This window comes from Salvelinus namaycush, chromosome 4 (assembly GCF_016432855.1).
Source record: "Salvelinus namaycush isolate Seneca chromosome 4, SaNama_1.0, whole genome shotgun sequence".
In the NCBI taxonomy this organism is placed as follows: domain Eukaryota; kingdom Metazoa; phylum Chordata; class Actinopteri; order Salmoniformes; family Salmonidae; genus Salvelinus; species Salvelinus namaycush.
Window position 1 is genome coordinate 52,869,760 of NC_052310.1, and position 25,285 is coordinate 52,895,044.

Genomic DNA, 25,285 nt, shown 5'->3' on the forward strand with positions numbered 1-25,285 from the left:
CACGGTTACAAATTATGTTTTGATTCCTTCTTTAACAGTCGCTAAGACTATATTTGGTTGTGATCTTTGTTAAATAACTATTTAGGATGCAGCAGTTGTTAGCTCGAATGCTAACGGTCATTGACATAGGCTGTAGCAAAAGCCAGCCAAAGAACCATTTTACTGGTTGAAGTGTTTAAGTATAATGCAATTAATTTGCGATGACAAACATTATTTAAGGCAGGACATTCATACAAGCCTCAAAATCCTATTAGAATCCTAAAGTAGTGTGAAATGCACTCAATAGACTTTTTTTGTTGTTGCTGGCGTTCTATAAGAACTCCCCTGTGTTCTGCCACCACCTTGTGCGCGTCGCCCTCGTGCAGCAATGTTTGCAAACACAGAAAGGTTTATAAAAGGCCACTCGAAAAAGTGCTGGTTGGTCAAACACCACAACAGATGTCTCAAGTTTTGAAGGAGCGTGCAATTGGCATGCTGGCTGCAGGAATGTTCACCAGAGCTGTTACCAGAGAATGTAATGTTCATTTCTCTACCATAAGTTGCCTCCTCCAACATCGTTTTTCGAGAATTTGGCAGTATGTCCAACTGGCCTCACAACTGCAGACCACGTGTATGGCGTCATGTGAACGAGCGGTTCGCGGATGTCAACGTTGTGAACAGAGTGCCCCATGGTGGGGTTATGGTATGGGCAGGCATAAGCTACGGACAACGAACACAATTGTATGTTATCGATGGCAATTTCAAACAGAGATACCGTAACAAGGTTCCTGAGGCCCATTGTCGTGCCATTCATCCGCCGCCATCACCTCATGTTTCAGCATGTTCATGCACGGCCCCATGTCGTAAGGATCTGTACACAATTCCTGGAAGCTGAAAATGTCCCAGTTCTTCCCATGGCCTGCATACTCACCAGAAATGTCACCCATTGAGCTTGTTAAGGATGCTCTGAATCAACAAGTATGACAGCATGTTCCAGTTCCCGCCAATATCCAGGAACTTCACACAGCCATTGAAGAGGAGTGGGACAACATTCCACAGGCCACAATCAACAGCCTGATTAACTCTACGCGAAGGAGATGTGTCACGCTGCATGAGGCAAATGGTGGTCACACCAGATACTGCTGTTTTTCTAATCCATGCCCCCTTTTTATTTTTAAAGGCATCTGTGACCAACAGATGCATATCTGTATTCCCAGTCATGTGAAATCCATAGATTAGGGACAAATGAATTTATTTTAAGTGACTGATTTTAACTTGTTGCATGTTGTGTTTATATTTTTGTTCAGTACATATATTCATTGTGCCTACATTGACATCAAATTACACGAAGGTCTGTGATTAGTGTCCGTGTCGTCTCCCAGGTCCACCCAATCAGACAGGTAATTAACTCCACCCGCAATCTCTAATTGGACAACAAACTCCAAAAGGTCAAGGCAAAGCAGGAGAAATGCCATTTCATTAGACTGAGAAGTCCTGGCTTTTGGATCAATTAGGCACTAATATGTGGGAACTGGGAACAACACTACGCTGTAATCAGTAGTGGTTTCACAAAATAAAAGATGTGGAATCAAAGAGTCGAAAGTTCATGGTTTAAACAAAGACAGAGACCTTAAAAAACGCACAAAAAGCCAATTAGGGTTGTAAGGCAAATACCGGTACACCCGAGTGCTCCATTTCCTCAATTACAGTGTAAAATGATACGCTATTACACTTATCTACAGCTGGGTAGAAAGATGAGCCACAGCATGTTTTACAGTACATGCATGCACTGGTGGATAAGGCTGCGTCAGCAGAGGCTCAAATGTCGCCACCGGAAAGACATGCATGGTTTCAGTATAGGTCGCCATACATAAAGTCATTTACAAAAAAAAGTACCCATCTTTAGATATTACTGTCACAGACTCTTCAGGCACAAACGCAAGGAAGCAAGGTCAATATACCCACTTACTGACAGGAACAGAAATGGTCTTTTGCTTAAGCAATAATATACCTGAACACAGACTTCCATTATATACCAGCACTACAGAGCATGTCATTGGGCAGGATAGGAACGGAGCAGAATCATCTCTCCCTCTCATCTACTCCCCCTTCCCTCCTTTCCACCCTCATCAACATGTTCCAGAGCATCCCCCGCCCCCCCCCAACTGAGCTGGAGAATCGACACTCCAGGGCCCAATCGAATATTTGGCTGAATAAGGGCATGGGAATCCCACCATAACAAACAGCAACTACAACTGCCTAGTGTGGAGTAGCTGCTGTGGTGATGCCTTCGTAATGCTGTGGCTTACCCAGATAGAATGGAATGTATATAGTCACTGTGTGTGTACGTCATGTGGCATGACAGGAGAAATGAGAGTGGGTAGGGGATGTCAAGTGTGTGTAGGGGAATGGAGAGTGTGTAAGTACGAGCGAGGAACAGTGGGGTGGGGTCCCCTTAGGTTTACGTCAATGTGACAGCGGGAGGCTGGCAGCACTTAAACCCAATTTTCAGGCCATCAACGCTGGATGACTCAGCTGTGTGAGACACCTAATCCAATACACAATATCTTGTCACGCACATTGGTTTTGCACATTGTTGTGTTAAAACTTACCCAGCTCTGAGGTAGCAATTTCAGGGATAGTTATCCTCAGCATTGTGCCGTTGCTTAGCTCCTACAAAAAAAAATAACATATGAATCAGAGGGATATAGATCATTTCACCATAAGTTAGAGATGTCTACACACTACCTTTCAGTCAACTCTTGAAAGCTTTGATCAATTAAATCATTTGACATAGATGACATCAAGGGATAAAAAAATCGAATCGATTTGACATGTCATAACATATGCAGTTGGACTTTGACAGTTAAAATCTTAAAAAATAAACATCTCAGTCAAGAGGGGCTCTCTCAAAAGAGCTTGAAAATGACTGACAGGTCTGAGAGGAAAAAGGTCCCTTGGCTGAGCCGCATGTCTTTACCGGTCTTGACAAAACTGCCCCTGCAGGTAGCGATGTCCACCAAGAGAATTGTAACCTTATTGGACCCAGTAACCATACTGACAGGCCTCTGGTGCTCAGTTCTGTACACAGGCTGAGCTTTTCTCCATTCCAATTCATCAAATTAAGCTGTTCAATTAGTGTCCGCTTAAAAAACATTCACCCCTGGAGGTCTAGGTACTCACATATCAACCAGCCAGACTCAAACTCATCCACCTCCACCTTCCCTCCACCTTTCACTCTTATCAATACATACACACACCCAACAACCCACCGACCCACACACCCAACCACACACCGACACACACACACCCCCAACCACCCACACACACACCCAACCACCCACCCACCGACCCACACACACACACACACCCAACCACACACCCAACCACCGACCCACACACACACACCCCCAACCACCCACCAACCCACCAACACAACCACCCCACACAACCACCCACACACACCCAACCACCCACACACACCCAACCACCCACCCAACCAACCACCCACCGACCCCCACACACACACCCAGCCACCCACCGGCCCCCCCCACCACACACACAGACCCAGCCACACACCGACCACACACACACACACACAGCCACCGCCCCCCCCCCCCACCACACACACACACAGCCACCCACCCACCGACCCACACACACCCAACCACCCACACACACCCACCGACCCCCACCACACACCTAGCCACCCCCCCCCCCCCCCCCCCCCCACCACACACAGCCACCCACCGACCCCCCCACCACACACACACACCCAGCCACCCACCGACCCCCCCCACCACACACACCCAGCCACCCACCGACCCCTCCCACCACACACACCCAGCCACCCACCAACCCCCCCACCACACACACACAGCCCCCCCCCCCCCCCCCCACCTCTCACACACACACACACACACACCCAGCCACCCACCGACCCCCCCTACCACACACACACACACACACCCAGCCACCCACCGACCCCCCCCACCACCACATACACACCCAGCCACCACCACACACACACCCACCCCCACACACACACACACACACCCAACCACCCACCGACCCCCCCACACACACACACCCAACCACCCACCGATCCCCACACACACACACACACACACCCAACCACCCACCGACCCCCCCACACACACACCCAACCACCCACCGAACCCCACACACACACACACCAGGGTGACTCTGCTGCTGACGGGGTCTCTGAGGGCGTGGATGTAGGGTACAGACTGTTGAAAGGTGTAGTCGCCCAGCCAGGAGGTCTCGTGGTGCTTGGTGAAGCCCCTCAGCTCTGATACAGGGGAGGGCATGGCCACCTGGCCAACAGGAAGGGAGTGGAGGAGGGACAAACAAGAACTCAGCTACCCAGGATATATAGACACAATCAAGATAATTTGTGGCAAGTTAGGGGAACTAATCCATCCACTTCAACTCTACCTTCTAAAGCAATTCTGTAATGAATGCAACATATATTAAATTGATTCATCTACTGTTCGTTTCTCCCAATCTATATCCTTAAAAAACAGACGTCACACAGTCTGAAGTTTAAATCTAATTAGAGTATTGATCAGGATCCATAATATAGTCTCCATTAGTCACTGGCTGGTCTACTGCAGACTAATACTGCAGCTTCACTCTACTGTCAATGGAGGGACGTCAGAGGGACAGCAGTTCTTCACTGTAATTTATATTAAGATTGCACCATTTCCATTACCAGTAACTACCTGCTTTCAGTTTGGTGGTTAGTTATACTCTGTCATAGCAATCTGACTTAATTTCCATGACAGCAGCTTAATTATTTTGATGCATTCATTGCAATTGCACTTGCAATTGCAACCAACCCAATAGATATACACCCCTATCTCAGGTTTCAGTGGTACCTCCTCTAGTCTTCCTATGTGTCTCCCTGTGGCCTTGGCGGGAGTGCTCACACTGTCCATGGGGGTACTCAGGTGGGTTACGTGGTTGGACAGGCTGAATGTGGGAGACAGGAGGCCAGGAACAAACACCTTGCTCACCTGTGGACAGACCACATTTTACCATTTGAACTTGCATCACCAATAAACACATTTAAACAGTGTGAGCACTACTTTCTAGTTACCCTCGTCACTCCAGTGTACAGAACCAAGCTTCCATTGGCTTCCAGAACTAGCATGGCATCTATATCCTGAGAGGAAAAGTAACAGTTTGAGATGAGACCAAACCAATGATGTAATAATCATGTAATAACATAGTACACAAGCACATAGTGTATTCGGAAAGTATTCAGACCCCTTGACTTTTTCAACATTTTGTTACATTACAGCCTTATTCTAAAATGTATTAAAGATTTTTTTTTTATCAATACACACACAAAATCCCCTAATGACAAAGCGAAAACAAGTTTATATAATTTTTTGCAAATGTATAAAAAATTAAAATACCTTATTTAAGTTAGTATTTCAGACCCTTTGCTATGAGACTCAAAATTGAGCTCGGGTGCATTCGGTTTCCATTGATCATCCTGATTGGAGTACACCTGTGCTAAATTCAATTGATTGGACATTATTTGGAAAGGCACACACCTGCCTATACAAGGTCCCACAGTTGACAGTGCATGTCAGAGCAAAAACCAAGCCATGAGGTAGAAGGAATTGTCCGTAGAGCTCCAAGACAGGATTGTGTCGAGGCACAGATCTAGGGAAGGGTACGTCTGCAGCATTGAAGGTCCCCAAGAACACAGTGGCCTCCATCATTCTTAAATGGATAAAGTTTGGAACCAAGACTCTTCTTAGAGCAATCAGGGGAGAAGGGCCTTGGTCAGGGAGGTGACCAAGAACCTGATGGTCACTGACAGAGCTCCAGAGTTCCTCTGTGGAGATGGGAGAACCTTCCAGAAGGAAAAGCATCTCTGCAGCACTCCACCCCTCCATCTGGTCTGATAAAACCAAGATTGAACTCTTTGGCCTGAATGCCAAGTGTCAAATCTGGAGGAAACCTGGAACCATCCCTACTATGAAGCATGGTTGTGGCAGCATGTTTTTCAGCGGCAGGGACTGGGAGACTAGTCAGGATCAAGGGAAAGATTAACTGAGAAAAGTACAGAGATCCTTGATGAAAACCTGCTCCAGAGCGCTCAGGACCTCAGACTGGGACGAAGCTTCACCTTCCAACAGGACAACAACCCTAAGCACACAGCCAAGACAACGCAGGAGTGGCTTCGAGACAAGTCTCAATGTCCTTGAGTGGCCCATCCAGAGCTCGGACATCTCTGGAGAGACCTGAAAATAGCTGTGCAGCAACACTCCCCATCCAACCTGACAGAGCTTGAGAGGATCCGCAGAGAAGAATGGGAGAAACTCCCCAAATACAGGTGTGCCAAGTTTGTAGCATCATATCCAAGAAGACTCAATGCTGTAATCACTGCCAAAAGTTGTTTCAACAAAGTACTGAGTAAAGGGTCTGAATAGTTATGTAAATGTGATATTTCAGCTATTTTTTATTTTATACATTTGCAAGAAAATCTAAAAACTATTTTTGGGTCATTATGGGGTATTGTGTGTAGATTGATGAGGGGGAAGGAAACTATTTAATACATTTTAGAATAAGGCTGTAAGGTACAAAATGTGGAAAAAGTCAAAGGGTCTGTATACTTTCCGAATACACTGTATGGACACAGCAACACACCATTTTACACACGCAGAATAAAGCAGTCAATAAGATAGGACCTTGACCATCATAAAAGTACAGTATGCCTTTGATAAGTAGAGGATTAAGATCTAGCCTAAAATAGCTTAATTGGGTCCTGAGAGACGTAGAATCGTTGCCACCGCTAAGGGAAACGCAAAGCAATTAGTCAAATTGACTTTACCTGCAATGGTGCTGCGTCTTTTGCAGGGATAGTGGCAACAGATGCAAAGATAAGCTGGGAAGGATTGTTGCTCTCAATGAATTTTACACATCTGTGAAGATAAACAAATCAACATGTGAGAGAGAGTGATTTACTGAGACCGAGAAAGAAAGACAGAGATAGGTCACCGAAAGCTACAAAGATAAGATGCGTGTTCCCTGACCTGAGCTGTTGGTGGGACTCCACGAGGAAGCACAGGTACTTGTTCTCACACAAGTCAGAGGTGATGAACACCTTAGAGGCCTGGCAGCTCATCTCCCTGTAGAAGCAGAGTGTTGTTAACCTCTCTCTGACACACAGCATCACCTTTAAACACCATAACTGTATAACAGCCATATATTTACTGTTCAATTATTTTTTATCTTCCCCTTGTCAAATGGATAGTTGCTGTGTATATGTATGTACATTTATTCAGCACAATAATTGCCCCACAGAGACAATAAAGATCTATTTAATTGCATTCTCACACCTATGATCACATTGTGCCCTACAATTATGGATTCCATGGTACTTAGAAATGGCATTACAATTTTGCTATATGTTCTCAGGACTTTAATTATTCCAACCTTAGGAGTAATAAAATATTTTTCACCATTTAAAAACATATTGTAGGGTTGAGCGATGTCAACCATTGTCCCATCGTGAATATGTACCCATAAAACATTGTGATTTAAAATGTTATCGGCCCCTATTGGCCGACCCCATTATGGCCACACATGATGGAGTCATGACAGTCTGATTAGGTTAAAGATCATGGAGTCTACCGTCTTTAAAACTGGATAATAATTGCTTTATATGCCTCAAAATAAAGGTGAATGAATAATATTGTTTGTCCTCTCTCTCATAAAGCTATGATTGAGAAAAACCTATGCCTAGGCTAAACACTTTCATTCTTGTTATTTTTGAAAGCGTCAACTTCAGCACACCTTCTCAGGCTAGACTATTTGAGAAATATGCTACTGTTCATAACTTTAACTTGTCTTAAAGATTGTATGATAGGCCTCGGAGGAGGATAGGTTATTGGCCATTTGGTCTTCAACCTGGCATGGAGGAATGTTTTTCCCAGGCCCGCATAGATCATTTCTAACTTGATGAAACTGTCATTCATAGGCTATTGATACGATTTGTTCCCTCTCATTATTATTATCCTGGCTACCTTACGTTTTTAGGCTATTCAAACAACTTTTTGACATGGAACTCTGTTACGTTCATTGTTTGAGCGGGAGAAAGACATGCATAAAACAAAGAAAGCGCAGCCTATAGCCCAAAGTCATATTCCTAACGTATCGAATGGAGAGCGAGAGCGAGAGAGACTAGACCTGCCATAGCCTGAGAGACACTGAATAATAACATCTGCATAGTAAGCAGTAACTTACTTATTATTACTATTATTGTTATTACTGTTATTGTTATTACTATTATTATTGTTGTTTATCATTCCAAGTAGTAATGGTATGGGTGGTAATGGTAATGATAGCAGTTTAATGATGGTGGTGGTGGTAGTAGTGGTAATGATGATAGTAGTTGTAGTACCGATGTAATGGTGAAGATGACCGTTATTTCGTTATAAGTTAGTTATAGTTTCATTTTTTTATTACATTCGATTATTGACTGTTACCATTTTATTGTTACTATTTTTATATTTAATTTTGTATTATTATTTACTGCCATTCTATATTATTATTTGTCATTGTTTATAATTTTATTACAATGTATATTGTATACATTGTTGCTTTGGCAATATTGACACAATGTTTTTCATGCCAATAAAGCAGCTTGAATTTGAATTTGAGAGAGAGAGAGAGAGAGAGAGAAACAATATTTTCTGGACATTTTGTGCTGTTTTGGTGGAATTCTCTGCTCTGTCTGTCCTACATTCCTCTCTTGCGTTCTGTATAGAACATATTTATTGAAATAGGCTATAGCAAATAGGAATAGGCAAATTACTGAGAACGTCACTTGTGTGCTGCCCTGCTGTGCAATGCAAGACTCCGTTCTTTACTGCGCTGCGTCAGTCAAGTTCAAATAGGCTAAACCATTGTTGCATCACAATTGTCATTTTCGACAATGGCTATCTATCATCGACAATAGATAATGTTATCATAATATAGTCCAACCCAAAAAAACACAGTAACATGGAAAGATAAGCAGTGTCTAACTGACAAAAATAGTGATAAACATTCATTGATTTTTTTCGCAATATTATTATGGGACGATATATCTATATACACTGCTCAAAAAAATAAAGGGAACACTTAAACAACACAATGTAACTCCAAGTCAATCACACTTCTGTGAAATCAAACTGTCCACTTAGGAAGCAACACTGATTGACAATAAATTTCACATGCTGTTGTGCAAATGGAATAGACAAAAGGTGGAAATTATAGGCAAGTAGCAAGACACCCCCAATAAAGGAGTGATTCTGCAGGTGGTGACCACAGACCACTTCTCAGTTCCTATGCTCCCTGGCTGATGTTTTGGTCACTTTTGAATGCTGGCGGTGCTTTCACTCTAGTGGTAGCATGAGACGGAGTCTACAACCCACACAAGTGGCTCAGGTAGTGCAGCTCATCCAGGATGGCACATCAATGCGAGCTGTGGCAAGAAGGTTTGCTGTGTCTGTCAGCGTAGTGTCCAGAGCATGGAGGCGCTACCAGGAGACAGGCCAGTACATCAGGAGACGTGGAAGAGGCCGTAGGAGGGCAACAACCCAGCAGCAGGACCGCTACCTCCGCCTTTGTGCAAGGAGGAGCACTGCCAGAGCCCTGCAAAATGACCTCCAGCAGGCCACAAATGTGCATGTGTCAGCATATGGTCTCACAAGGGCTCACATTTGTGCACATTTGTGCACATTTGTGGCCTGCTGGAGGTCATTTTGCAGGGCTCTGGCAGTGCTCCTCCTTGCACAAAGGCGGAGGTAGCGGTCCTGCTGCTGGGTTGTTGCCCTCCTACGGCCTCCTCCACGTCTCCTGATGTACTGGCCTGTCTCCTGGTAGCGCCTCCATGCTCTGGACACTACGCTGACAGACACAGCAAACCTTCTTGCCACAGCTCGCATTGATGTGCCATCCTGGATGAGCTGCACTACCTGAGCCACTTGTGTGGGTTGTAGACTCCGTCTCATGCTACCACTAGAGTGAAAGCACCGCCAGCATTCAAAAGTGACCAAAACATCAGCCAGGAAGCATAGGAACTGAGAAGTGGTCTGTGGTCACCACCTGCAGAATCACTCCTTTATTGGGGGTGTCTTGCTAATTGCCTATAATTTCCACCTTTTGTCTATTCCATTTGCACAACAGCATGTGAAATTTATTGTCAATCAGTGTTGCTTCCTAAGTGGACAGTTTGATTTCACAGAAGTGGGATTGACTTGGAGTTACATTGTGTTGTTTAAGTGTTCCCTTTATTTTTTTGAGCAGTGTATATAGGACTTCAAAATCAAAATCTGGTATTTTTCATCCTATAGTTTGTTCTTCCTCTTCTTTACAAAGTGAGCCAAAATGTTTTCAGCGCTTTTATTTCCAAGACAAATATTTTCATGCGCTCTCGTCTCTCTGCAGCAGATACAGTTGAAGTCGGAAGTTTACATACACCTTAGCCAAATACATTTAAACTCAGTTTTTCACAATTCCTGACATTTAATCCTAGTAAAAAATCCCTGTCTTAGGTCAGTTAGGATCACCACTTTATTTTAAGAATGTGAAATGTCAGAATAATAGTAGAGTGTGATTTATTTATTTCATCACTTTCCCAGTGGGTCAGAAGTTTACATACACTCAATTAGTATTTGGTAGCATTGCCTTTAAATTGTTTAACTTGGGTCAAACGTTTTGGGTAGCCTTCCACAAGCTTCCCACAATAAGTCGGGTGAATTTTGGCCCATTCCTCCTGACAGAGCTGGTGTAACTGAGTCAGGTTTGTAGGCCTCCTTGCTCGCACACGCTTTTTCAGTTCTGCCCACAAATCTTCTATAGGATTGAGGTCAGGGCTTTCTGATAGCCACTCCAATACCTTGACTTTGTTGTCCTTAAGCCATTTTGCCACAACTTTGGAAGTATGCTTGGGGTCATTGTCCATTTGGAAGAACCATTTGCAACCAAGCTTTAACTTCCTGACTGATGTCTTGAAATGTTGTTTCAATATATCCACATAATTTTCCTTCCTCATGGAGCCATCTATTTTGTGAAGTGCACCAGTCTCTCCTGCAGCAAAGCACCCCCACAACCTGATGCTGCCACCCCCATGCTTCACAGTTGGGATGGTGTTCTTCGGCTTGCAAGCCTCCCCCTTTTTCCTCCAAACATAACGATGGTCATTATGGCCAAACAGTTCTATTTTTGTTTCATCAGACCAGAGGACATTTCTCCAAAAAGTATGATCTTTGTCCCCATGTGCAGTTGCAAACCGTAGTCTGGCTTTTTTAATGGAGGTTTTGGAGCAGTGGCTTCTTCCTTGATGAGCAGCCTTTCAGGTTATGTCGATATAGGACTCGTTTTACTGTGGATATAGATACTTTGTACCTGTTTCCTCCAACATCTTCACAAGGTCCTTTGCTCTTGTTCTGGGATTGATTTGCACTTTTCGCACCAAAGTACGTTCATCTCTAGGACACAGAACGCGTCTCCTTCCTGAGCGGTATGACGGCTGCGTGGTCCCATGGTGTTTATACTTGCGTATTATTGTTTGTACAGATGAACGTGGTACCTTCAGGCGTTTGGAAATTGCTCCCAAGGATGAACCAGACTTGTGGAGGTCTACAATGGTTTTCTGAGGTCTTGGCTGATTTCTTTTGATTTTCCCATGATGTCAAGCAAAGAGGCACTGCGTTTGAAGGTATGCCTTGAAATACATCCAGAGGTACACCTCCAATTGACTCAAATTACGTCAATTAGCCTATCAAAAGCTTCTAAAGCCATGACATCATTTTCTGGAAAATTCCAAGCTGTTTAAAAAGGCACAGTCACAGTATGTAAACTTCTGACCCACTGGAATTGTGATACAGTGAATAATTGTCACGACTTCCGCCGAAGTTGGCTCCCCTGCCTGTTCGGGCGGTGCTCGGCGGTCGTCGTCACCGCCCTACTAGCCGCCACCGATCCCTTTTTCGTTTGTCTGTTTGTTTTGTCTTATTAGTTTCACCTGTGTTTGTTGTTTTCGTAAATGAGCTTCCCTATATTTAGTAGGTAGACCCGCCCTTGTTTTGTGCGGGATTGTCTTTATGTTACGTGTGTGTGTTTTGGGTTATCAAGTGTTTCTCTGCGCCCTGGATGTTTGGGCTTATCATTTTTTGTGCATTAGTAAAAGGAATATTTTTTCCAAGTGGATCTCTCTCTGCGTCTGATTCCTTCACCCACCTAGTCCCGCGTGACAGAATCCCGCACCAAAACAAATGGAATCAGCAGGAGCAGCCGCATCTCCTCTCCCATCGATGGAGGAAAGGGTCCTCCATCATACCAGTGTTCTCCACAGGATTGGGTCAGCTATGGACCAAATGATGGAGAGGATGGATCGATGGGAGAGGAGTGGCCTTCCCACCTCATCTCCAGCACCCCCTCCTCCAGCACCTCCTGTTCCTGCTACCGCATCCGGCTCCGGGGCTCTTCGGCTGGCGCTCCCACGAGAGTATGATGGAACGGCGGCGGGGTGTCAGGGTTTCCTTCTCCAACTGGAACTTTACCTGGCGACCGTTCGTCCTACTCCCTCCGGAGAGGAGAGCGTGAGCGCCCTCGTCTCCTGTCTGACTGGACGAGCTCTCGAGTGGGCCAACGCAGTGTGGAATGGCCCAGACTCGGCGAGGGATCATTACCCTGAGTTCACGTGAACGGCTGTTCCACCTGCGTCAGGAGACGAGGAGCGCACAGGACTTTGCCCTGGAGTTCAGGACCTTGGCCGCAGGAGCAGGGTGGAACGACAGGGCCTTAATAGACCATTTCCGATGTAGCCTTAGGGAGGACGTCCGCAGGGAGCTAGCGTGTCGGGACAACACCCTCACGCTGGATGAACTCATTGACATGGCCATCCGTCTCGACAACCTGCTGGCTGCCCGCGGACGTTCGGAACAGGTCCTGTCGTTTCCACCTCCCAGCCCTCCTGCTCCTATCCCTATGGAGTTAGGGGGGGGCAGCGTCGAGGGGGACCGGAGGAGGAGTGTCCTCCTGCACCAGTTGTGGTCGGCGAGGGCACACGGCCGACCGGTGCTGGAGGAACTCGTCTGAGAGTCGGGAGGGCAGGCGGAGCACTACTCGATCACCCCAGGTGAGTCAGCACCAGACTTACCCAGAGCTTCCTGTCGGTCATATGTATGTGTTAACCTCTTTCCCCGGGTTTTCTCCCTCTCTACAGCATAAGGCGCTAGTCGATTCAGGTGCATCTGGGAATTTCATAGATCGGGGGCTCGCGTTAAGGCTAGGGATTCCCCTTGTGTCGTTAGACCTACCTTTCCCCGTGCACTCCTTAGATAGCCAACCATTAGGGTCAGGAATGGTCAGGGAGGCCACGGTACCACTGGACATGGTAACGCGGGGTAGTCATAAGGAGCAGATTAGTCTGTTCCTTATCGACTCACCTGCGTTTCCAGTGGTGTTGGGAATTCCCTGGCTAGCCCAGCACAACCCGGTGTTTTCCTGGCGACAGGGGGCTCTTAAGGGGTGGTCAGAGGAGTGTTCAGGCAGGTGTATAGGAGTTGCCGTTGGTGCGACTACGGTGGAGAGTCCAGACCAGGTTTCCACCGTGCGCATTCCCTCTGAATATGCCGATTTGGCAATCGCCTTCAGTAAAAAGAAGGCGACCCAATTACGACCCCATCGTAGAGGGGACTGCGCGATAAACCTCCTGGAGAACGCTGCACTTCCTAGGAGTCACGTGTATCCTTTGTCCCAGGAGGAGACAGTAGCTATATATTACTGAATCACTGGGACAGGGATACATTCGGCCCTCCGCATCACCTGTCTCCTCGAGCTTCTTTTTTGTGAAGAAGATGGCGGTTTACGCCCGTGCATTGATTATCGAGGTCTAAATTCCATCACAGTGGGGTTTAGTTACCCACTACCTCGCATCGCTACGGCGGTGGAATCATTTCACGGGGCACGCTTCTTCACAAAATTGGACCTGAGGAGTGCGTATAATCTGGTGCGTATCCGGGGAGGAGATGAGTGGAAAACCGCATTTAGTACTACATCTGGCCATTATGAGTACCGCGTCATGCCATATGGGTTGAAAAATGCTCCAGCTGTCTTTCAATCCTTCGTAGATGAGATTCTCCGAGACCTGCTCGGGCAGGGAGTGGTAGTGTACATCGATGACATCTTGATCTACTCTGCCACACGTGCTGCGCATGTGTCTCTGGTGCGTAAGGTACTTGGGCGACTGCTGGAGCATGACCTGTATTGCAAGGCGGAGAAATGTGAGTTCTTCAAACAGGCCGTTTCCTTCCTGGGTTATCGTATTTCCACCTCCGGGGTGGTGATGGAGGATGACCGCGTTACAGCCGTGCGTAATTGGCCGACTCCGACCACGGTGAAAGAGGTGCAGCGGTTTTTAGGGTTTGCCAATTACTACCGGAGGTTTATCCGGGGTTTTTGGACAGGTGGCTGCTCCCATTACCTCACTGCTGAAGGGAGGACCGGTGCGCTTGCATTGGTCAGCAGAGGCGGACAGAGCTTTCAGTCGTCTGAAGGAGCTGTTCACCAATGCGCCCGTGTTGGCGCATCCGGACCCCTCTTTAGCGTTCATAGTGGAGGTGGACGCGTCCGAGGCGGGGGTCGGGGCCGTGCTGTCCCAGCGATCGGGCGTACCACCCAAGCTCCGCCCTTGTGCCTTCTTTTCGAGGAAGCTCGGTCCGGCGGAGCGAAACTATGACGTGGGGGACCGGGAGTTGTTAGCTGTAGTCAAGGCTCTGAAGGTGTGGAGACATTGGCTTGAGGGGGCGAAACACCCTTTTCTCATCTGGACTGACCATCATAATCTCGAGTACATCCGGGCAGCGAGGAGACTAAATCCGCGTCAGGCTAGATGGGCCATGTTTTTCACCCGGTTTCAGTTCACCATCTCGTACCGACCAGGCTCCCAAAACACCAAAGCCGACACGCTGTCCTGCCTCTATGATACCGAGGAGCGGTCCGTTGAGCCAACTCCCATCATTCCACCTTCATGTCTCGTGGCACCGGTGGTATGGGAGGTGGACGCGAAGATAGAGAGAGCCTCACGGTTAGAGCAGGCTAACTAACTGTCCAGCGGGGGCTCAGTACGTGCCGGGGGGGGGGGGTCCGGGATAAGCTAATCCGTTGGGCTCATACTCTCCCCTCGTCGGGTCATCCTGGCATTGAGAGGACAGTGCGGAGTCTTAGAGGGAGATACTGGTGGCCCACGTTGGCTAAGGACGTGAGATTTTATGTCTCCTCCTGCTCGGTGTGCGCTCAGAGCAAGGCTCCTCGGCACTTGCCTAGAGGGAAGTTACAGCCCCTCCCCGTTCCACAACGGCCGTGGACACACTTATCGGTGGACTTTCTTACCGATCTTCCCCCGTCCCAGGGAAGTACTACGATCCTGGTCGTTGAGGATCGGTTTTCTAAGTCCTGCCGTCTCATCCCGTTGCCCGGTCTCCCTACGGCCCTGCAGACTGCGGAGGCCTTGTTTACCCATGTCTTCCGGCACTATGGGGTGCCTGAGGACATCGTTTCTGATCGGGGCCCCCAATTCACGTCCAGAGTTTGGAGGGCGTTTATGGAGAGACTGGGGATCTCGGTCAGCTTGACCTCGGGTTTTCACCCCGAGAGTAATGGGCAGGTGGAGCGCGTAAACCAGGATGTGGGCAGGTTTCTGCGGTCATATTGCCGGGACCGGCCTGGTGAGTGGGCGAGGTATGTTCCTTGGGCTGAGCTCGCTCAGAACTCCCTCCGCCACTCCTCAACGAACATGTCCCCGTTTGTGTGTTAGGTTACCAGCCGGTCCTGGCCCCATGGCTCCTGCGGTAGAGGAATGGGTACAGCGCTCCAAGGACACCTGGAAAGCCGTCCAGGAATCGCTAAGGTTAGCGGGACAACGGCAGAAGAGGAGCGCTGACCAGCACCGCAGTGAGGCCCACGTGTTCACACCGGGGGACAGGGTCTGGCTCTCGACCCGAAACCTGCCTCTCCGCTTGCCCTGTCGGAAGCTGGGGCCGCAGTGTGTGGGGCCGTTTAAAGTCCTGAGGAGAATAAACGAGGTGTGTTATAGGTTACAACTTCCTAGGTATTACCGTATTAACCCCTCGTTTCATGTGTCTCTCCTCAGGCCGGTGGTGGCTGGTCCCCTGCAAGAAGGTGAGGTGCCTGAGGTCCCTCCGCCCCCTCTGGAGATCGAGGGGTCCACGGCGTACACAGTACGTGGCATTCTGGACTCGAGACGCCGGGTGAGGGGCCTACAGTACCTCGTGGACTGGGAGGGGTACGGTCCGGAGGAGAGATGCTGGGTTCCGGTGGGGGACATTTTGGATCCTTCTCTACTGAGAGACTTCCACCGCCTCCACCCGGATCGCCCGGCACCTCGCCCTCCGGGTCGTCCTCGAGGCCGGTGGCGGCGAGCTGCGGGAGCCACGCGTCAGGAGGGGGGTACTGTCACGACTTCTGCCAAAGTTGGCTCCCCTGCCTGTTCGGGCGGTGCTCGGCGGTCGTCGTCACCGTCCTACTAGCCGCCACCGATCCCTTTTTCGTTTGTCTGTTTGTTTTGTCTTATTAGTTTCACCTGTGTTTGTTGTTTTCGTAAATGAGCTTCCCTATATTTAGTAGGTAGACCCGCCCTTGTTTTGTGCGGGATTGTCTTTATGTTACGTGTGTGTGTTTTGGGTTATCAAGTGTTTCTCTGCGCCCTGGATGTTTGGGCTTATCATTTTTTGTGCATTAGTAAAAGGAATATTTTTTCCAAGTGGATCTCTCTCTGCGTCTGATTCCTTCACCCACCTAGTCCCGCGTGACAATAATAAGTGAAATAATCTGTCTGTAAACAATTGTTGGAAAAGTACTTGTGCCCTGCACGAAGTAGATGTCCTAACCGACTTGCCAAAACTACAGTTTGTTAACAAGAAATGTGTAGTGGTTGAAAATTGAGTTTTAAATGACTCCAACCTAAGTGTATGTAAACTTCCAACTTCAACTGTATATTTTTTTATTTATCCGTTATTTTACCAGGTAAGTTGACTGGGAACACGTTCTCATTTACAGCAACGACTGTAACAGGGGAGAGGTTACAGGGGAGAGGGGGATGAATGAGCCAATTGTAAACTGGTTATTAGGTGACCGTGATGGTTTGAGGGCCAGATTGGGAATTTAGCCAGGACACCGGGGTTAACATCCCTACTCTTACGACAAGTGCCATGGGATCTTTAATGACCTCAGAGTCAGGACACCCATTTAACGTCCCATCCGAAAGACGGCACCCTACACAGGGCAGTGTCCTCAATCACTGCCCTGGGGCATTGGGATATTTTTTAGACCAGAGGAAAGAGTGCCTCCTACTGGCCCTCCAACACCACTTCCAGCAGCACCTGGTCTCCCATCCAGGGACTGACCAGGACCAACCCTGCTTAGCTTCAGAAGCAAGCCAGCAGTGGTATGCAGGATGGTATATAGTGAGCAACATTGAAACATCAAAACATTTGAAACATCAAATCGCAATATCGAATTTCAATACATATGCAATAGCGAGAATTGCATTACATATCGTATCAGCACCTAAGTATCGTGATATCGTATCGTCAGGTCCCTGGTAATTCCCAGCCCTAATTATAAACTAGGAGTGGTTCAACCAACTAGACCCCAGAGCAGGATTCATGACAACTACTGTAGCCAGCAGTGCAGAGGTGAATGTCGGACACTGACCTGTGGGAGGAAGCCGTCTCACTCCACAGCTGCTCAATGCATAGGTCAGGCACTATGGGCTCCATCTCCGGGACTAGCACAGACTCATTGGCCGTGCTGTTGGGCGAGGGCAGGAAACTGTGCCCTCTGGGGGACGATGAGTGGTACGACATGTTAAACCGTGCCGCGACCGAAAAGGAGGGTGCCGCCATGCCAGGGGAGTGGGACCGGCTACAGACATGTCAGAAGAGCGCAGAAGGATGGTTGGTTATGGTCCATAGTGTGGTGGTTGTAAATGAGTCATGAGCTTTTGAGGGTGAATGTTTGACGGAAACTGTGTATAATCCTGTGGGACGGCAGAGATCCTGTTTACTGTATATGGTATTTACATCCTCTTTGGGTATTTGACTCAAAGCCTGCACTCTGTAGCGTTCCAGGACCACAACTGAAGACACCTGGTATAAACTCACCTGAGTGCAGCCATGCTGGAGATGCTGGGTGAGTGTGTCCGTGAGTGGAGGCCTGGTGATGAGGTCATCCTGTTTTGGTTGTGCAGGGCGTGGCAATGAAAGGGTGAACCGGGCGAGTCCATCCTGGAGACGTTCCTCAGGTGTGTGGTCAGAAAGCTGGGCGGCATCAGGCCTTGGGGCGTGGCTACCTGCTCCGGACACTTCAGCACTGTGGACTGCTCCTGTGGGACAGAGTTAAAAGGTGAAAGGTTCAACTCAAATGATATACAAGCAACAGATTCTGTTCCAACCCCCCCAGACACAACTCATCAGAAAGCCCCCACCCTATGACCAAACTAGCAATTTAGATCAGTCTGACGTGGTCCCGATGGTGCGCAAACAAAAAGGGGCAGGGTCCGGGTGCCATTTTCACACAGTTTGGTTGCTTTAGTTCAGGTCAGAGTTGGAATATTTGTTACATTGTATTTTTTACCCCTATTTGGTCCAGTTGGTTTCATTTGTCAAAATGTCAAACTAACTAAAATGCCTAAACAAAACCATGTATACATGCAAGTCATTTATTGGACAAAAATGCTCACCTTAAATCCATCTATGATAGTCTAATCATGGAGTATAACTTGAGTGTCCCAATCGTCACATTTGTACTTTTGTTGGTCTTCCAACAACATGCACAGTAAATAGGGGAGACCAGGGTGGTTGTTCCATAGGCTGGCTTTCAGAGTACTTAAGGCTCACACACGAACGTGGATCTAGCGTTCGTCTGCCAATCACTCATCGTGCTTTGTTTTAGGGACAACTCGCTGTAGATGTATGACTGCCAACTTTTTTCACGTGATTCTAAATTGTTAAATCAGTGCACACTCGGTTCGCTAATTAGGTTCATAGGTGCTAAGTACACTCAGCCAGAAAACACAATTGCTGTGTCTGAGCTCTTAATCTATTACTCCCAATCTAGAGTGTGCTGTGTAGCCTAATCATAATGTTTAAGACAGAAATGTGTGACTACTTTGCAAGAGGTCATCGACCTGGTCAATTCATGTCAGCAACTCAAATCATTGAGTTTAGGGGAATTAGTGTGTTTTAGAGGAGGTGAATGTTTTTAAAAATATATATATTATTTTAATTGTTAGGATTTTCTTCACATTTTCAAACAGTCCATTTATAATTTCCAACGGGGCTATACATTTGGGGGAGTTTTTTTCCCCCTCACCCGAGTTGCCTCGTTTCACCGCCAAAAACAAAATTAAACCATCTAGTGTTAAGCGAAATAACACACTGTCAAATACAGGTAGCCTAGTCAAATAATTAACATCCAATCACATTAACCGTTACTCTCTTGCGGGAATTCCACTAACGGTCCATATGTAGCCAAACGTAGCTGCTGCTCATTCCATTTGCGCGAAAATTGATAAATGGTGAAAAAAAAGTAAGGCCCGCGTCCATAAAGACACATACCAGCTCTACTAGTAGTACTGCTACTACCAGCAGTACTACACCTGCACCTGTCAACGACACAAGTTCTTCTGCTTCCACGACCACACATCCAATGCTAGCATCAGTAATTCTAAATTTGTTGTTAGCCCGGCTAGCATGGACACTGACAGTTGTGAATCTGACGCAGCCGAAGAGCTACTGCCCCCTTACCCGGTAAAGCACCGAACAGACCGGGACGTTGGACCATCGAAGAGGCGCAAATATGATAACTACATTGATTTGGGGTTTACTTATATTGTGAGTAGTGCCTTTCCTCAGCCACAGTGTGTTATATGTGCAAAAGTACGATCTCACAACTCAATGAAACCTTCACTCTTGCGCAGACGTTTAGAAACAAAACATGCCCATTTGAAAAATAAGCCACGGGAGTTTTTTGAGCGAGAATTAAGACAACTTTCAAGTAGTAAGACAAGTATAAAACCAACAGATACCATTAACAAGAAGGGGCTAGAAGTGTCTTATATGGTGAGCTACTGAGTGGCTAGGAGAGGCAAGCCCCATACTATTGTGGAGGACTTAATTCTTCCTGCGGGCCGAGGATATGGCTGGGACAATGCTGGGGGAAAAGGCCAAAAAAACTATACAGACAATGCCTTCATCAAACAACACTGTTTCACGATGCATCAGTGACATGGCAGGAGATGTTTTAAAACAATTACTGCTTCGCATAAAAGGCAGTGAATTCTATGCGTTACAGCTGGATGAGTCAACAGACGTGGCGGGCCTGGCACAGCTCCTGGTATATGTCCGTTACGTTTATGGGTGGGTCAATTAAGGAAGACATCCTCTTCTGCAAATCACTGGAAACCAGGACAACAGGAGAGGATATTTTTAAAGTACTGGACAGCTTTGTGACATGAAATGGACTCTTGTGGTCAAAATGCGTTGGTATCTGTACTGATGGGGCAAAAGCCATGACAGGGAAACATAGTGGAGTGGTAACGCGCGTGCAAGCAGTTGCTCCCGACGACACTTGGGTACACTGCAGTATCCACCGAGAGGCTCGTGCTGCCAAGGGAATGCCTGACAGCTTGAAAGACGATTTGGACACTACAGTGAAAATGATTAACTTTGTTAAGGCCCCTGAACTCTCGTGTATTTTCTGCACTATGCAATGATATGGGCATGTAACGCTTTTACAACATACAGAAGTGCGCTGGTTATCAAGGGGCAAAGTATTGACACTTTTTTAAATTGAGAGACGAGCTTAAAAGTTCTTTACTGACCCATAATTTTCACTTGTCATCATGCAAGCGGTCAGACGAGTTTCACACACGACTGGCCTATCTGGGTGATGTTTTTTCTCACCTGAATGATCTGAAGCTAGGATTACAGGAACTCTCCTCAACTATATTCAATGTTCGGGACAAAATTGAGGCTATGATTAAGAAGTTGGAGCTCTTCTCTGTCTACATTAACAAAGACAACACACAGGTCTTTCCATCGTATGATTTTTTTGTGTGCAAATGAACTCAAGCTTACAATGTCAAATGTGATATAGCGAAGCACCTGAGTGAGTTGTGTGCGCAATTACGCAGGTACTTTCCCGAAACGTATGACACAAACAACTGGATTTGTTATCCCTTTCATGCCCTGCCTCCAATCCACTTACCGATGTCTGAACAAGAGAGCCTCATCGAAAATGCAACAAACTGTTCTGTGAAAATTGAATTTAAATCAGAAGCCACTGCCAGATTTCTGGATTGGGCTGCGATCAGAGTATCCTGCCTTGGAAAATTGAGCTGTTAAGACACTGATGCCTTTTGCAACCATGTACCTATGTGAGAGTGGATTCTCGGCCTTCACTAGCATGAAAACTAAATACAGGCAAAGACCGAGTGGAAAAGGATTTAATACTGAGACTCTCTCCAATACAACCCAACATCGCAGTTATGTGCATCCTTTCAAGCACACCCTCCTTATTAACCTGTGGTGAGTTATTCACAATTTTCGATTAACAAATATGGTTTTATATGTAAGATGGTTACATAAAGAGCAAAATAATTGATTATTATTACTGTTGAAGTAGGAAGTGTATATACACTTAGGTTGGAGTATTTAAAACTTGTTTTTCAACCACTCCACTAACTTCTTGTTAACAAACTGCAGTTTGGCAAGTCGGTTAGGACATCTACTTTGTGCATGACACAAGTAATTTTTCCAACAATTGTTTACAGACAGATTATTTCACTTATAATTCACTGTATCACAATTCCAGTGGGTCAGAAGTTTACATACACTGAGTTGACTGTGCCTTTAAACAGCTTGGAAAATTCCAGAAAATTATGTCATGACTTTAGAAGCTTCTGATAGGCTAATTGACATCATTTGAGTCAATTGGAGGTGTACCTGTAGATGTATTTCAAGGCCTACCTTCAAACCTAGCGCCTCTTTGCTTGACATCATTGGAAAATCAAAAGAAAATCAGCCAAGACCTCAGAAAAAAATTGTAGACCTCCACAAGTCTGGTTCATCCTTGGGAGCAATTTCCAAATGCCTGAAGGTACCACGTTCATCTGCACAAACAATAGTACGCAAATATAAACACCATGGGACCACGCAGCCGTCATACCGCTCAGGAAGAGACGTGTTCTGTCTCCTAGAGATGAACGTACTTTGGTGTGAAAAGTGCAAATCAATCCCAGAACAGCAGCAAAAGGACCTTGTGAAGATGCTGGAGGAAACAGGTACAAAAGTATCTATATCCACAGTAAAACGAGTCCTATATCGACAAAACCTGAAAGGCCGCTCATCAAGGAAGAAGCCACTGCTCCAAAACCGCCATAAAAAAGCCAGACTACGGTTTGCAACTGCACATGGGGACAAAGATCATACTTTTTGGAGAAATATCCTCTGGTGTGATGAAACAAAAATAGAACTGTTTGACCATAATGACCATTGTTATGTTTGGAGGAAAAAGGGGGAGGCTTGCAAGCCGAAGAACACCAACCCAACCCAAGCATGGGGGTGCTTTGCTGCAGGAGGGACTGCTGCACTTCACAAAATAGATGGCATCATGAGGAAGGAAAATTATGTGGATATATTGAAGCAACATTTCAAGACATCAGTCAGGAAGTTAAAGCTTGGTCGCAAATGGGTCTTCCAAATGGACAATGACCCCAAGCATACTTCCAAAGTTGTGGCAAAATGGCTTAACCTTTTCTCAATAGGGGGTGCTGTTTTCACTTTGTAAAAATTTCGTTCCCAAATTAAACTGCCTCGTACTCAATTCTTGCTCGTACAATATGCATATTATTATTACTATTGGATAGAAAACACTCTCTAGTTTCTAAAACCGTTTGAATTATATCTGTGAGTAAAACAGAACTCAAGTTGGAGCAAACTTCCTGTGAGGAAGTGAGAAATCTGAAATCAGGCAGGCTGTTCTGGGGTCAGTTTATTAATTTGCATGTCTTCTATTGGTCGAGATGCACTGCATACGCCTTCCCCTAGATGTCAGCAAATAGTGAGAATTGGAATGGAGTTGCTAGGCAGATCTGAGGCCATATAAAGGGTCTGGGAACGTGGGGTGCACTCTTTTCAACATTCGCCATGACGCAAGACAGACCTCAGGATGGCGTTCTGGAAAGCTCCCGTTATAGGCCTGAGATATATCCGGCTCTGATTTTATTCGATATAGGTGTTAAAGACATCATAATGTTGTTATTTTAAACCGAGTTATATCAGTTTATATCAGTATATTGCGATTTTCGGATATTTCCTTGTGCTGCGTTATAGTGAGTTGGGCACGTCTGGGCCACATGGCTAATGTTTACTGCTAATTCCAAAGTTGAAGGCGACAATCTACAACCGAGCAGCGATTCTTTTGGACAAAGGACAACTTGCCCAAGATTCTGATGAAAGCTCATCAAAAAGTAAGAACTATTTATGATGTTAATTCGTTGTTCTGTTGAAAAATGTAAAACTCCTATTCCGCCATTAATTTTGGTGCGGTCTCGCTTTAACGCACGCTGTATGTCGTAGTAACGTTAATTTTAAAAATCTAACACAGCGGTTGCATTAAGAACTAATGTATCTTTCATTTGCTGTCCAACCTGTATTTTTTAGTCAAGTTTATGATTAGTTAATGATTAGATTAGGTGCCTCTCCCAAGATTTCTCCCGACATTTTGTTGGCAGCTTGGCTACTATTCTCATTGTATAACCACGATTTGTGCCGCTAAATATGCACATTTTCGAACAAACTCTATATGTATTGTGTAATATGATGTTATAGGACTGTCATCTGAAGAAGTTTGAGAAGGTTAGTGAAAAAATGTATATCTTTTGCTGGTTTATTCGTTATCGCTATTGTTGGGCTTGAATCAATGCTGTTGTGTGGTTGGCTATTGTAGTAAGCTAATATAATGCTATATTGTGTTTTCGCTGTAAACACTTAAAAAATCTGAAATATTGGCTGGATTCACAAGATCTTTGTCTTTCATTTGCTGTACGCTGTGTATTTTTCATAAATGTTTTATGATGAGTATTTAGGTAATTCACGTTGGTCTTTGTAGTTATTCTAGGTTCTTTGGTGAGAGTTGTGATGGTGGCTGCAATGTAAAACTATGATTTATACCTGAAATATGCACATTTTTCTAACAAAACATATGCTATACAATAAATATGTTATCAGACTGTCATCTGATGAAGTTGTTTCTTGGTTAGTGACTATTTATATCTTTATTTGGTCGAAATTGTGATAGCTACCTATGCAGGAAAAAAATGGTGGGAAAAAAAAGTTGTGTCTTTTGCTATCGTGGTTAGCTAATAGAAATACATATTGTGTCTTCCCTGTAAAACATTTTAAAAATCAGAAATGATGGCTGGATTCACAAGATGTGTATCTTTCATCTGGTGTCTTGGACTTGTGATTTAATGATATTTAGATGCTAGTATTTACTTGTGACGCTATGCTAGGCTATGCTAGTCAGCTTTTTTACTGATGGGGGTGCTCCCGGATTGTGATGAAGTAGAAGTTAAGGACAACAAAGTCAAGGTATTGGAGTGGCTATCACAAAGCACTGACCTCAATCCTATAGAAAATTTGTGTGCAGAACTGAAAAAGCGTGTGCGAGCAAGGAGGCCTACAAACCTGACTCAGTTACACCAGCTCTGTCAGGAGGAATGGGCCAAAATTCACCCAACTTATTGTGGGAAGCTTGTGGAAGGCTACCCGAAACGTTTGACCCAAGTTACACAATTTAAAGGCAATGCTACCAAATACTAATTGAGTGTATGTAAACTTCTGACCCACTGGGAATGTGATGAAAGAAATAAAAGCTGAAATAAATCATTCTCGTTACTATTATTCTGACATTTCATTCTTAAAATAAAGTGGTGATCCTAACTGACCTAAGACAGGGAATTTTTACTAGGATTAAATGTCAGGAATTGTGAAAAACTGAGTTTAAATGTATTTGGCTAAGGTGTATGTAAACTTCTGACTTCAACTGTATTTGTGCCCTGGTCCTATAAGAGCTCTTTGTCACTTCCCACGAGCCGAGTTGTGACAAAAACTCACACTCATTATTATGTTTAATAAATGTATCGTATAGTGTGTGGCAGGCTTACAATGATGGCAAAAAAACAACATTT

At 45.7% G+C, this 25,285-nt stretch overlaps 1 protein-coding gene across 1 annotated transcript in view; it reads right to left on the reverse strand.

Moving 5' to 3' along the window:
- Positions 1-25,285, reverse strand: part of LOC120046609 (anaphase-promoting complex subunit 1-like) — a 70,270-nt gene that overhangs the window by 40,142 nt on the left and 4,843 nt on the right. The window contains exons 10-17 of the mRNA XM_038991979.1: positions 18,195-18,415; positions 17,746-17,955; positions 7,053-7,148; positions 6,851-6,941; positions 5,102-5,167; positions 4,881-5,018; positions 4,176-4,316; positions 2,592-2,652 (exon numbers count right to left, since the gene is read on the reverse strand). Of these exons, the coding sequence (XP_038847907.1) occupies positions 2,592-2,652; positions 4,176-4,316; positions 4,881-5,018; positions 5,102-5,167; positions 6,851-6,941; positions 7,053-7,148; positions 17,746-17,955; positions 18,195-18,415 (1,024 nt within the window). The remainder of the gene's footprint in view (positions 1-2,591; positions 2,653-4,175; positions 4,317-4,880; positions 5,019-5,101; positions 5,168-6,850; positions 6,942-7,052; positions 7,149-17,745; positions 17,956-18,194; positions 18,416-25,285) is intronic.